A 15,189-nucleotide genomic window follows, 5' to 3' on the forward strand; every position below is an offset into this window, starting at 1 on the left:
GCCTCCAACCTAATGGCATGAGCATCATTTTCTCCAACTTCCAGTAACATCTCCCTACTCTTTTTCCATTCCCCATTCTGGCTCCTCTCGTAACCACTCACTTCTCCTCACCTGCCCATCATTTCCCTCCAGGGACTTCCTTCTCTTTTTTCCCATGGTTCTGTCCTCTCCTATCAGATTTCTTTTGCTTCAGTCTTTTACCTCTCCCACCTATTACCTCCCAACTTCTTACTTTATTACCCTTCCCCCTCAGCTGGTTTCACCTATCACCTACTAGCTCGTACTCCTTCCACTCCCACCTACTTATTCTAGCTTCTTTCCCCTTCCTCTCCAGTCCTGATGAAGAGTTTTGGACTAATATATCAACTGTTAATTCCTCTCCAGAGATGCTACCTGATCTGCTAACTTCCTCCACACTTTGAGTGCATTCCTTAAGATTTCCAGCATCTAAAGAATCTCGTGTTTATGAAAGACGATTCTTTATTGACTACAACTCTGCCTTAAATAAATCATTTCCAGACTCCAAGACCTAGGACATAACACCTTCACTTGCAACTTGATCCTTGACTTCCTGACCAACAAACCAAAATTACTATGAATAGGCAGCAGCACCTCTGCTGCAGTTATCTTCAATACTAATACGCAACAAGGCTGTATCCTCAGCCCTCTTTCCTGGTCCAAGTATGTTGACACCACAGCCAGGAAAGCTTACCAGGACAGGCTATTGGTGAAGTTCATTTCTAGGATCTTGAAGCGCTCAACCCTCTTGAATTGAATTGAATAATCTTTATCGTCATTATACATAGGTACAATGAAACTCTGTTTAGCTTCCTCTCAGGCAATTAAATAAAGTAGTAGATAAAAACAAGACAGTAATTAAAAAAGAAACAGTATTAAATAGATAAGTAGCAGAAAATAAGTTGCAGCAGCACCAGAATATCATAGTAATGCACAAAGTGCCGTTAGTGCAAGTATTTGAGTTCTTGTGTGTGCTCACAGCTTCAGTCATTGTTCTGTGGGAGTGGTGTGATGGAGGCCACAGCTCTGGAGTAGAAGCTGTTCCTCAGTCTATTTGTTCTGGCTTTTAGTGTCCTGAACCTTTTGCTGGATGGCAGCGGGTCAAACAGGGAGTGGCTGGGGTGTGTGGTGTCTCTGGTTATGCTGATTGCTTTTCTCTGGAATAGATGGTATCCAGTCGTGAGCTCCATCCTGACAATTCTCTGGGCTGCCTTCAACACGCGATGCAGGTCTTGTGGCTCAGCGGCTGTGCAGCTGGCATACCACACTGTTGGTCAGGATGTTTTCAACTGTGCTTCTGTAGAAGTTAAGCAACAGCTTTTGTGGGAGTTCGGCCTGTTCCAGCGTTCTGAGGAAGAAGAGTCTTTGTTGTGCCTTTTTTACAAGCAGCGAGGTGTTGGTGGTCCATATCAGCTGTTTTGACAACATAACTCCAAGCAACTTGAGGTTTTCCACACTTTCCACTACCTCGCCATGTATATGGAGGGGTGTGTGTACTCTGTCCTTTGATCTCCTTAAGTCAATTATCATCTCTTTTGTTTTAGAGTGTTAAGGACCAGGTCGTTGTCCTTACACCACTCCGTCAGATGATCCACCTCGAGCCTGAAGGCTGTTTCATCCTCGTCCGAGATTAGGCCAACCACTGTGGTATCGTCCGCAAATTTAATTATGGAGTTGGAGATGTAGTTGGGGGTGCAGACATGTGTGAAGAGTGTGTAGAGCATAGGGCTCAGCACACAGCCCTGCAGAGTGCCTGTTTTTAAGATGAGGGTGGTGGAGGTGTGCTTACCAATTCTGACTTGCTGTGGTCGGTCTGTGAGAAAGTCCGTGACCCATGAGCAAAGGGAGGAATCAAGGCCAGGAGTGTTCAGCACAATCAATGTACACAACTCCCCTTCCTGAAGTTAATGATATGCCCTTTTGTTTAGTTGACATGGAGTGAAAATTGCTACCATGACTCCACATCACTCAGCTCTATATCGCCTTCCTGTACTCCTCATAATTACTTCCTCAGGAGGCTAAAGAAATTGCCATACCTTTATGACCCTCACCAATTTTGATTCAAGCACCATAAAAGCAACTTATCTGGATGTATTATTGCTTAGTATGGCAACTGCTCTGTCCATGCCTGCAAGAAACTGCAAAGAGTTGTGTATTCAGTTCAGCACACCTCAATAGATGCTGTCTACATTTCTCACTGCCTTAGTATAGTAGTAAACATAACCAAAGACCCCATCCATTCACCTGGACATTCCCTTTCCCCCTCTTTTCCATCAAGCCTAAGATGGCAAGGCCCAAAAGCATGTACAAGGACAGCCTACAACCCACTGTTATAATGAATAGTTGCTAGTATGATAAGATGGATTCCTGACCTCACAATCAACCTTGTTATAACCTTGGTACCTTATCATCTATCAGCATTGAACTTACTCTGTAACTGCAACACTTCATTATGCACTTTGTTATTGTTTTACCCTGCACTAGTTTTTAGTGACCAATATACACTCTGTGACCATGCTATTAGGTACCTCCTATACCTAATATAGTGGCCACTGAGTATATGTTTGTAGTCTTCTGCTGCAATAGCCCATCCACTTCATGGTTTGATGTGTTGTGTGTGTTCAGAGATGCTCTTCTGCACACAACGGTTGCAATGCATTGTTATTTGAGTTACTGTTGCCTTTCTGTCAGCTTGAATCAGTTTGACCATTCTCCTCTGATCTCTCTCATTAACAAGGTGTTTTTGTCCACAGAACTGCTGCTCATTGGATGTTTTTTTGGGGGTTTTTGCACCATTCGCTGTAAACTCTGGAGACAGTTGTGCACGAAAATCTCAGGAGGTCAGCAGTTTCTGAGATATGCAAACCATCCTGACTGGCACCAACAATCATTCCATGGTCAAAATCAGTTAATCGTATTTCTTCCCCATTCTGATGTATGGTCTAAACAAATGAACCTCTCAATCATGCCTGCATACTTTAACGCAATGTGTTACTGCCACATGATTTACTCATTAGGTATTTGCATTAATGAATAGGTGTACTTAACAAAGTGGCCACTGAGTGTATATTAACATTTTACATGAGAACGTAGTTGGCATTGTAAGCTTGCGGATGACACCAAAATTGGTATGAGGTGGATAGTGAAGAAGATTTTCTAATATTACCAAAAAAATCTAGATCAAATGGGGAAGTGGACCAAGGAATGGCAGATGCAGTCTAACCTGGATAAGCATGAAGTGTTGCAGTTTGGGAAGTAAAACCAGAGCAAGACTTACAAGAGGCCATGGATAGTGTTGTACAACAGAGACCGAAGGATACCAGCAAGTATATAGTTCCATGAAATTCCCTCCTCACTAATCATAAATCTTAAAAAAAGATACATCTCTAACTATTAGCACTTGTGGAAAAAGTTATTTATTTTATGTTACTTTATTTAAAAGATACAGCATAGAATAGGCCCTTCCAGCCATTGAAGCCACACCAGCCAACAAACCCCAATGTAATCCTAGCCTACTTACAGGACAATTTAAAATGACCAATTAACCTACCGAATTGGCATATCTTTGGACTGAGGAAACCAGAGGAGCTGGAGAAAACCCATGCATTTCATGGGGAGGAACAAGACTCCTTACAGCTGATGTCAGAATTGAACTCCAATACCTCGGGTTGTTAGCAACACGCTAACTGCTGTGCTACGGTGGCAATTCGATTTTAACTGATATATTCACCAAATTTTTGTGGTTACAGGCTGATGAGTTTATTAATGATCCAAGAAGCTATCCATTGTACAGCAGTACACAGCAACAGGGATGATAAGGGTTCATGCCAGGTTCCTGGTATACCAGCTGGGAGGACAGGAGTTCATGCCAAATTTATTGCAGTTTCAGGTCATGGCAACATCTTCATCCATACATATGCTACCTCCTTCTCTCATCATGTGTGGTAGGTAAAATAAATAATATAGTGCAAAATCATGTGCTTAAATTGCTTTATAAAAGAACTGGATATATATATATATTGATTGTCATATTTTTCATTCTTAAAATTATTCATAGTCAATGTTCTTACCTCCAATTTGAATCCATATTGAAGAATGCAATGCCTAATGTCTTCATAACTCAGTTCTATTGATTTTTCATTTGCCATATTCTCAAAATGATAGAGTAAAGGACCTAGGAGAAATGAGGTTGTTTGAGTAATAATCCATCAATTAATTTACAAGATAACAAGTAAAAAGGCTCACAGCACCACATAAATGCAGAGGAACTTGCATATAAAGTGGTTATAAAAGGAGAGTTTGGTAATAAAATAGGGTATCATTTAGAACATTTGTGATTTGTTATATTAGAAATATACATTGAATTTTGTCACACTGTTCTACTTATAGTATGTGACTTTCATTTTGAAAATTCACATTCATCAGCTACATTTGTAGTCCTTCCTGATCATTGCTTCCATTATAACACAATTGGCTTTATTTATAATCAACACTTAGAATGAAAATTAATAATCATACATTCTTTTAAGTCATTTTAATGATGTTCTGAAGCAGTTTCTTAGCATTGTCTTTCTTTCCACTTAAAAATGCTAAATTATTTTAATATACTATAGACATTTGTGCTACCTTTGAAAACAGTATGTGGGGGTTTAAATTTTATCAACTGTTAACAGGAACAAAATACTTTCCCTGTTGATGTTATTTATTCCTACGGTATCAGTGTATTTTGGGGACAGTTGTTTTTTTTTGCAGAAAGCTAACCATGATAGTCAATTACAATAGAAATAATTGGAAAAATATGTACTGGCTCAGAGGTAACAGAAGAGAATTTGCAATTACATCCATTATGGATGTTCTTTGTGATGGATCTACAGAGGATCAGATGGAGGTCTTAGAAGTTTTACCATTAGTTACCCAATTAATAATCGCTGCATTTTAGGAATATAATGTTGAACATGTAATTATCACCTAAATTAATTGGTTTATTTCTGCACAATTATATTCAACTTGTAAAAATATAAATTATTGCAGTATTATACACATAGTAGTTACATATTTCCACATAAAATAGAAGTTCCAAAAACTTTGGAATTCTCACTATGCTTTTTACTTTTACCTTTGAAAAGTACCTGGATTTTACAGAATTCCTGTCTCATTCACATTGCTGGTATTCCCAGTTTTGAGCTAGTATCTTTGTTCTTTAATTAAGCTATTCATGTGCAAATTCCATTCAGTCTTCAGTAAATGGAGGTGAAAGGCAAACCTTACAAAGATTTTAATTTATTCAGCATACAAGAATTTTGTGGATGAACCAAGATAATATTGACTTTGGATATCATTTCCAATAATTGCTACTCCATGAACTGAGAATAGTTCATGTATGATGTGCTTTAAAAAACACACTTCTGATTTAATCCTTTTCTCTAGATTGCAAAACCAGAGCATAAACTTTTTATCACAAACAAGAGAAAATCTGCAGATGTTGAAAATCTAAACAACACACACAAAATGCTGGAAGAACTCAGCAGGCCAGGTAGCATCTATGGAAAAGAGTATAGTCAACATTTTGGGCCGAGACCAGCAGAACTGGAGAGAAAAAGATGAGGAGTAGATTTATAAGGTGGGGTGAGGGGAGGAAAAAACACAAGGTGATAGGTAAAACTGGGAGGGAAAAGGGTGAAGTAAAGAACTGGGAAGTTGATTGGTGTAAGAGATACATGGCTGGAGAAGGGAGAATCTAATAGGAAAGGACAGAAAGCCATGGAAGAATGAAAAGGTAGGAGCAGCACTAGAGGGAGGTGTTGGGCATGCAAAGAGATAAGGTGAGAGAGGGAAAAGGGGATAAAGAATGGTGAAGACGGGGGGGGCGGGGCATTACCGGAAGCTCGAGAAATTGATGTTCATGCCATCAGGTTGGAGGCTACCCAGACGGAATACAAGGTGTTCCTCCTCCAATCTGAGTGTGGCCTCTTTGCGACAGTAGACTGACATTCCGACATGTCTGTTCATGGCCTCATCTACTGTCATGATGAGGCCACACTCAGGTTGGAGGAACACCACCTTATATTCTGTCTGGGTAGCCTCCAACCTGATGGCATGAACGTAAATTTCTCGAACTACTGGTAATGCCCCCTCCCCACCTTCACCATTCCCCATCCCTTTTCCCTCTCTCACCTTATCTCTTTGCCTGCCTATCACCTCCCTCTGGTGCTTCTCATACCTTTTCTTTCTTCCATGACTTTCTGTTCTCTCCAATTAGATTCCCCATTTTCCTCCATGACTTTCTGTTCTCTCCAATTAGATTCCCCATTTTCCAGCTCTGTATCTCTTTCACCAATCAATTTCCCAGTTCTTTACTTCACTCCTCACCCTCAGTTTCACCCACCACCTTGTTTCTCCCTCCCCTCCCCCCACCTTTTAAATCTGCTCATCTTTTTTTCTCCAGTCCTGCTGAAGGGTCCTAGCCCGAAACGTTGACTGTATGCTTTCCCATAGTTGCTGCTTGGCCTGCTGAGTTCCTCCAGTATTTTGTGTGGGTTGCATAAACTTTTTATGTGGCCTTTTATGGCATTATTAATGTTAGGTACCCCTGATTTAATGTCCAGAATATGTAATATGTCATTACATTACACCTGTACCATTAAAATACAAAAATGGTTTCCCTATAAGGACCAGTTGTTAATTTATCACTATTTACTTTCTTTATTAATGACTTAACTGTTCATTTGGAAGAATGATCAATAAGTTTGCAGATAAAGTAAAAGGATTGTGAAGATATAGGGAAATAAATAAGATTACGGGTTAATATTTCAAAAGTTGCATCTAACTTCCAAAAATATGATGCTGTTTGCATGTTAATATCATTCACTCTTACATCATACATTCATACAACTCCTACACTTTGAGTAAATAGCCAAACGTTTTTAGGTTACAAAGCATGATAACAAATTTATCATTTAGGACTAAGATCAACTGAATTTTGTTCACAAAGGGTTGAAAATCCTTGGAAATTTCTGCTCCCAATGGCTATGGATGTTCAACTGCCTAATATATTAACAAATCAACAGAAGTGAGATATACAGGAATTGAGAAGGAACGCTCATCTGAAATAGAGGACCAGCTTTGATATTACTGATTAATGAGAATATTAATGTTGGGAGGAGTAGTGAGAACCTTTTTCTTGTTGTTATTTCTAGTTATTTTATTATGGCCTCATTCTTCTAAGCTGTGATATGGAAACAGGAAATATTTCAAAGAAAGGCCAAATCAAAGTTGGGCTGAAATTACTTGCATTCCTAGTCTCACTGAGCCAAGCTCAATTATTACTTTTTCACACTCTTTTTTAGCTTGGCCCTTCCTCAGCATATTAGTCCACATCTCTGCTCCTCAGTCTTTTCATCAGAGCTGGACCATGTATCAGCTTTTTATGGTTTCTAGACCTCTACACTGAGAACAATTGGCACAATATGAGTTGCCATAAGCTTTCTGCATAGTTTGCTTTGAATTTGCAATGTTTCATTCTGTCACGTCTAATTGTGACAGTTAGTAAATCCACACTCAAGAGCAAATCAGTTGTATGATGAAAAGGTCTCTAACTTACAGAGGACCAAACAAAATAGCATTATTTCACCAATAACCACAAGCAACCACTGCACATCAAGTGACCATTTACATTCTGTTAATGTCCATTTCCTTTGGAGATTTCACGTCACATTAGCCTAAAAATTCGTAACTCAAAACAGACTGACTCAAACTTTTACAATTAGTCCTAATGACCCATCTTGATAATTCATTATTTCAACTTGTTTATGCTCCACTGAACTTACTTTATCTCAGTTAAGATGGAAAAATACAAGATTAACTCAGACTCTGATGGAGCAGTGTTGTTCCTAACCTAGCTTATCCAGCAAAGCCCTCTTTACAAGAGCTGCCCTACTAACTAATGCTGCAAAAGACTAATAATACAACTGCTCAATATAGGCTCTTCCATCAAAATCTTCGATATAGTGGAAATATCTCAGGACGTAGAGGCTGGGAAATTTTTAATATTGACTCTTGACTCCATATCCTCATGACCACAGCAAATAACAGAGGAATGGAAATCTTCTGCATGATTACCACCTTTTACAGCTGATATACAACACTGGAACAAGACAGTTTTGAACTGTTGGGTCTGGTCTCAATTTCTCAGTTTCATATTCATTTATTTATCACATGTACATAGAAACACACAGTGAAATACATCATTTGCATTAACCACCAATACAAACTAAGGATGTGCTGGGCCAGCCTGCAAGTGTCGCCACATATTTTAGCACCAACATAGCATGCCCACCATGTTCACGAAAACAACAGAACAGCAACAAAAAAGCCCAGCAAAACAAGCCCAGTTCTTCTAACCCCAGGACTGGCTGTCTTCGGCCACTGGCAGACTCACGGATTTGCAGACGTCGGGCTTTCAACTTCCCTCGTGGACTCACAGACTTCAACCGTTGGACCTTGACTTCTGGGCTTCCATTCAACCTTTGGCTTTGATCTTCGATTTCAACCCCAGGACTCACCAATGATGATGAATGATGGGCGAGACCCCAAACATCAGGCCCCCAGTCTTTGCCGATTCCCATACCTAGGCCATCATCGTCGCTTGTACATCTTGCCCACATGGAATACTGTTCCTGAAACATGCCAATGACTTACTGACTTGGGATGAAGGGGTGGTGGCCACCAGTCTTTGTCCTTTCTGGTCTGCCAGCCCAACATCCATCTATGGGTGTCCTTTATCTTATGTCCATGTCTCTGGCCTACAAGCACTGAATAGAGACCCAGACTCTACCCTGAGCTCTAACTTCCCCAGCCTGTGTCTAAACCTTAGCCTGACCCCCAACCCCCCTCCCTGACTCTAAAACCATCCCTATGAACCTAAAATACAACTAAGCCATGACCTTGACGGAGACCACAGCTCAGCGCCATCCTTAACTGAAATCCTACTGCCAAACGGAATTACACTGTCAGTGTGAAAAGGAAATTCTTTCTCTGCAAAAACTGGGCAGTTGTTACTCCTGCTAATGTCTTCGTGGAGGGAACTTCTCTCCTGCAGGCCCAGTCTGGTAGATGTGTTGCTCAGATCTGTACTGTGCAGGCAATTCAGTTCACCAAAGCCAGTGTTAGGCCATACTGATAATAGCACTTTGAAGTACCACCAACGTAATACTGCATCCTTACTGCCTACATTGCTTTTAAGTATTGCTCATCATGGATGAACACTAGCTTATCAGCTGAAGCAAATCGCAGGCAGTAAACATGCAGAAAGTTTTCATTCTTCTTTTTGTAACTGATGTTATGAGGATATGGGGTCAAAGGTCAATGTAGAAAATTATTACAGAAGCCTCAGTAAATGTAGATAAAAATGAACTAAAAGATCTCACAACAAACAAACCAGATTAAATCTACACAATTCAGCCACATCCAATTGTAACTATGGCCAGATGTACAATGCAGAGGGGCAGGGAGGCACCTCAAAGATGGCACAGGACTATGTGAGCATTAAAGACAAACCTGCTCGATCAAAGAAAGCTAATCTACAGGCAATTCAATTAATTCCACATGGTATTAAGAATTATCTCAGAGCATCCCCCTAAAAGACTGTGGGATGAGAAGTTTGCATTTTGCAAATCTGCCTTCCACACACAATTAATAATACTGCAAGCCAAGCTGTTGAAGGACATTTACATATTGGCACTGATGTAATAATATGAAAAATGCCTAGGTACATCTTGCCCATGAACAAAACAAGAAAAATCCAAACATCTCTCTCCTCCCAAACATCAACAAGGTAATCAAGTGGTGAGCAAGTTCCTCATTGATAACTTTGCTGGCAATACTCTACTGCCATTTTCCCAGGTAAACTAGACACCAGATCCTTCTATTGCTTCGGTTAAAGCAGATAAATTGGACAGACTTCAGAAGCTTGGCAAAGTAAAAATAACTCTGCTATCATGAACTTAACAATTGATCATAGGGCTCAATAAAAACAAAATCAATAGGCTTCAAAGAGGAAAAAAACACATAGAAAACAGTTATAATTATTGATGGTCAATTGTCTCAGCTCTGGAAAATGATTGTTGGGAGTCCAAAGCCCAACAATCTTCACCTGCCTCAACAATGGCCTTCCTGCTATCATAAGATCAAACTCAGAGTTCCACCTTCTGCCTAACTTCATCCATGCAAGTTTTACCCAGCTACACTAATCTGACTTGCCTACATTAGGATGCTGCCTGGCCTGCTGAGTTCCACCAGCACTTTATGAGTTGCTTGGATTTCCAGCATCTGCAGATTTTCTCTTATTTGGCTCTAGATGAATTGATGCTTTTCTAAATGATGGTTTCAAATATCTTCCAGAAATGATTTCAGTAATTTGGCCTCCATTGCTTAAGTGGCATGTAATTGCTGTTATCCTTTCTTTCCTTCTTAAACTATAGTACATTAGAAGTCTTCCAATCCTCGCTGCTATTCCTGTAGCCAAGGATTAAGAAAATGATAGCAAGCCCTTTTATATTTCTTCTTTGCTTCTTTTAAAAGTCTGGGATATATTTTGTCCAGATCTAGCAATTTACCTCAAATCAAAATCACTAAAGCCTTTCAAGCTTCCTTCATTTACTGTGCTTATCATGGATAATATTTGACTTTTTTTTTCAACTTATCCTCAATGCTAGATCTATTCTGTTCTTTGAATGCTCCCAAGTATTCATTAACAACACTTACCTACATTCTGCACAGTATCTTATTTTCAGGCCCCAAAGACCCGCCCTCTTACATTTCTTGGTTCAGTGGGCATTTTGCTAAACACCTCCATACAGATTAGGTGTGCAATTTTTAAGATCTGTTGCAACCACAACATTGGACTGAAGCCACAAAAGCTTAAAACATGCACCACCAGCTTCAAGGACAGCTTCTATACTGCTATAACACCAACCTCATATACAGTAAAGGTAAATTCTTATCCTGACAATCTACCTGCACTGCACTTTATCTGTAACTGCAGCTACTATATCTGCATTCTGTTATTGTTCTCCCTGGTATTACTTTAAATTACTTATGTTTTGAAATTATCTGTATGGATGGCTTGTAAAACTTCATTGTTTTTCACTGGTACATATGACAATAATAAACCAATACCAATACCATTTTCCAGTTCTGAACAAAGATCATTGAATTGTTTTACTCTACACATATGCTGCCATGTCGGATAAGCATTTTCTACATTTAATCTATATTAGTCAGATAAGTTTAAAAAATATAGACATACAAAGATACAAGGTGTGATGTAATAGATATTTAAAATAAGCCTGTATTCAAAATGACAGATTATAATGACTGGAACTCTGTGGAGTAAATCAAGCACTGTATAGGTAGCACAGCAGTAAAAGCAGGTTAGGTATTTGGAATTTTTCTTCTTTTCTCAGGTGACTGCAAACTTACTGAATTAGTTTCTGGTTGTGTTATGTGTGTTGTCACTGGATACATTAAAATGCATGACAAGCTTCATGGTTCTGGCAGAAACCTTGGTGCATTTGTAAGTAATATAAGCTCTTAGACAATATTTTCTTTTTGAATACTTTTTATCAGTTAGGGAACTGACAAGGATGCTTCCCTTTCAGTCTGAAATGACTATTGCATTGCAAATTATTTTTAATTTTATTAGGACAGAGGTAGCAGTGAGCCAAGCCACTGTGAATCAAATTGCTAAAGGGATCACAGCAAGTTGAATGAATAAGTTCATTCAACATTTTAATATACACATATAAAAATAATACACTGGATTACTTTAATATTAATAGTATGAAATAAATTAGTATTGAAATTCGACTTTTAATTTTGTAAGAGACACATTGGCAGAGAAAAGAAAGTAGACATTGATAAATACAATAAACCTATAGGAATCATAACTGATGGTGGTTTAATCCAAGAAATTATCATTTTAGCTTTGCCTCTTTGATTAAAATAAAGTTACTCTTCCAATGAAAGTTCAAGCCGAAAAGGAGACTAAACTTTGATTTCATTTCTTGTACAAAACTTTAAGTGCTAAGAATGTGCATTGGGTATTTGGGCCTGAATCTCTTGGGACTTTTTAATATGTTCTAATTTCTATAAACTAATACCTATGTAAATTCTAAAATGAGATTTTGTTAAGAACTACATAGAACAAGGACTGAAGATTAAAAAAGTTAATTTTAGTTTAGTTTCTTGTGCTCTCAAATGTAATCACGTTTTAATCTAAGAAATAAAACTTATACCATTTATATTTCTTTCCAGAAATACTACTTTTTGACTTACGTTTCAAAAACACTATTTTGTTTCCTGTGTGCATCATGTTGAAACAAATGAGACATATTAATAAAAAGGTGCTAAAATTAACCATATAATACTATTCACTTAATTTACATTTTCAATTCCAATTCCAAAAGTTGTGAAATCTGGCTTCCAGTGTGTCAACCTGATAACTGGTTTAAACTTTAGTTGACTATTATATTTCAATTTTGAATTTTTTGTTAAGAACATAATCCTTGCAGAAACAGTTCAAAAAGTTGTCTCTGGGAGGTGAATATATTGTTTTTTTTCATTTCATAGAGCAAAAGAAAACTGATTTAACCTTGTATCTGAGATTTAAACAAAATACAATTTCTAAGGATGGACAATACTTATATGCAAACTTTGTTGATTGTGTAGTGAAATTACATAAAAGATTGTGGTGATTCTTCATTGACAACTAGTTTAAGAAAGAGTTATACTAAAACCGTACCAGTTAAGCACATTACCGTATAAAACAATCAACTGGCAATGTATCTGAACATGTCTGAATACATCAAAAGATATTTAAATCCTCACTGATTAATTGAACAACATTTAATGTTTGTTCTACCCTGTCTCAAAGCAGACCAATCCAATTAAGAGAATTTGGAGAAATGTAACAAGTGATAAAATATCCAGAGCTTCACGCTATGAAGGCACCTCAGAATAAATTTTATTCTCTAGATCAACTAGAAAGGGAGAAGTAATTATGACCTTTAAAATGTTTAATGATGAAGATAATTAAGAGATAAAACTGAACATTTAGTTTAGAGTGGAAAGCATAGTTCAAGAGTAAAATTAAGGAGACTAGGAAATGGCAAGAAATTTCTCTCCACTTATTAGACATGTAAATATAGTAAAAGTTGCATTAATATCTTAAAACATTTGGTAAAGGGGAGGTTTTAAAAAAGTATAAGAAAAAGCATAGAATAAAACTATTCCTACGTTATTGGAACCACAAAAATACTTATAAAAAGCAATTGTGTAATAATGAATACTATGGGTTAAACAATTAGATGTGCATATTTAGAAGCACAATCAAAGGATAATTACATAAAAATTACTAAGCATGGTAGGGGCCATATTACTCCAGCATGTCAAAAAAAAAACAAGCCTCGTTGGTCCAAGGATATTTTTTAGCTATGCATTCTTCGGAAAACTTACTGAAATAGTGACAGGCTACCTTTCATACAAATGCATATACTGGATTCAATCAACAGTACGAAACATTCATTTAAAAATATTTAGTTCTAGCCCTTTGAGAACAAAATATATTAGTTAGAAAAATGTATAAAAATATAATTTTTATGTCAAAAATTTAAAACTGAATAGTCCACATTCCTTAGTTACATATTTTACACTTCTCTAAAATATCTCTACAATATATGTATTTTCAATGTTAATTTAGTCTTTTAAATAAAAAAAACTGTTCATCACTACTTTGATGAAAATGTCTGAATAAGCAATATTTGTATTGTAGCCTGAAACTGCCCCACTGATATCCCAGTATTCCTTTAAAGAGAATAAGATGCTGTATCTATATTTCTTCTCCATTCAAATCATTAATAAGTTCATAAATGAGCATTCATTATGATGATACACATTTTGGTTTATGTCACTTCTCCAATCTGCTTAGTTTATATATAAAATTAAAAAGTAAAATAAAACAATCTGCAGAATAATGGTCACCTACAAAGAGTCTTCAAGGTGCTTTCTTTATCAGGTTTTGCACTTTGCACGAAGTATTTGTGTTGTCTATATAAGGAAATAGGTGGAAAAGCATCAGAGGAACATAATTTAAAATACCACTAGTGCTCTGTTACATTTAATATTGTTAAAGTACATTTATTAATGCAGATACCATTATGTTCACATTTTACTTTGTCATGGCTATCCCTCAAGGAATCAAGGCAGATGTGATCATTATTTCTGAAGAAAACAGAACAAGACATACAAAATGATTTCCTCAGTATATATATTCATGATCTGTCATTGTAATTTATACGCCAGAGGTTTAAAAATGGAAACGATCTAAACAGCTAACGCAGAATTCTTTTTTAAACAGTCCTTGAAACTGTTTTAAATGTTAAAACATTTCAGCCTTAAACCATGGGATATGTACTCAATTTATAATTATAATATTTGTCGATGTACAGTATAATATTTTAGATGGTTAGCAAAAAGTAATTTTATATATAAACATGTTATTCAGACAGTACTTACCAAGGTTTATCCATATTCCTCCAAGTTTCAGAATCTTCCATATAGTTTCAATGTAATCAATAACATTATGAGCTGTGTCAATAAAAAAACATGTTGCCACACAATCCCATGCATCTGTTGATAAAATAGGAAGACTTAAGTAAATATTTCACCCATTTTTATAACAATTGCTAATGGAAGAAAATAAAGGCTATAATATAAAACTCAGATTCAGTTGCACCAAAACAGTCATTATAATTCATGCTGTTAACTTATATTTGTAACATACGTTATCTTGAGCATACAAAAACAAGGGACTATTGGAAAAATGAGTAATTATATCAGATTATACCAAAGAAGATATTGCCAAAATCTCATATATGGGGCGGTGTGAAAATTGGATAGGAGATGCAGGACAGACTAACTATACTTAAAATGAACAAGTATCTGATCTGTGTTGTTGGAATTGGTGGAGTTGGATATTGTAACAATGCTCGCCATAAGGCTTAGCTGCTCCATTGATATGGTGTTGCAAAGAAACACAACATGACAAACGTAATACTCTTATTCACACAGGGACACAAAGACACTCTTCCAAGGCAGTCAACTTCAATCGTGAAA

At 37.1% G+C, this 15,189-nt stretch overlaps 1 protein-coding gene across 1 annotated transcript in view; it reads right to left on the reverse strand.

The window, feature by feature from the left end:
- Positions 1-15,189, reverse strand: part of carnmt1 (carnosine N-methyltransferase 1) — a 53,735-nt gene that overhangs the window by 5,079 nt on the left and 33,467 nt on the right. Inside the window, exons 6-7 of the mRNA XM_073069989.1 lie at positions 14,590-14,703; positions 4,089-4,192 (exon numbers count right to left, since the gene is read on the reverse strand). Of these exons, the coding sequence (XP_072926090.1) occupies positions 4,089-4,192; positions 14,590-14,703 (218 nt within the window). The remainder of the gene's footprint in view (positions 1-4,088; positions 4,193-14,589; positions 14,704-15,189) is intronic.

This window comes from Hemitrygon akajei, chromosome 2 (assembly GCF_048418815.1).
Source record: "Hemitrygon akajei chromosome 2, sHemAka1.3, whole genome shotgun sequence".
Classification (NCBI taxonomy): Eukaryota; Metazoa; Chordata; class Chondrichthyes; order Myliobatiformes; family Dasyatidae; genus Hemitrygon; species Hemitrygon akajei.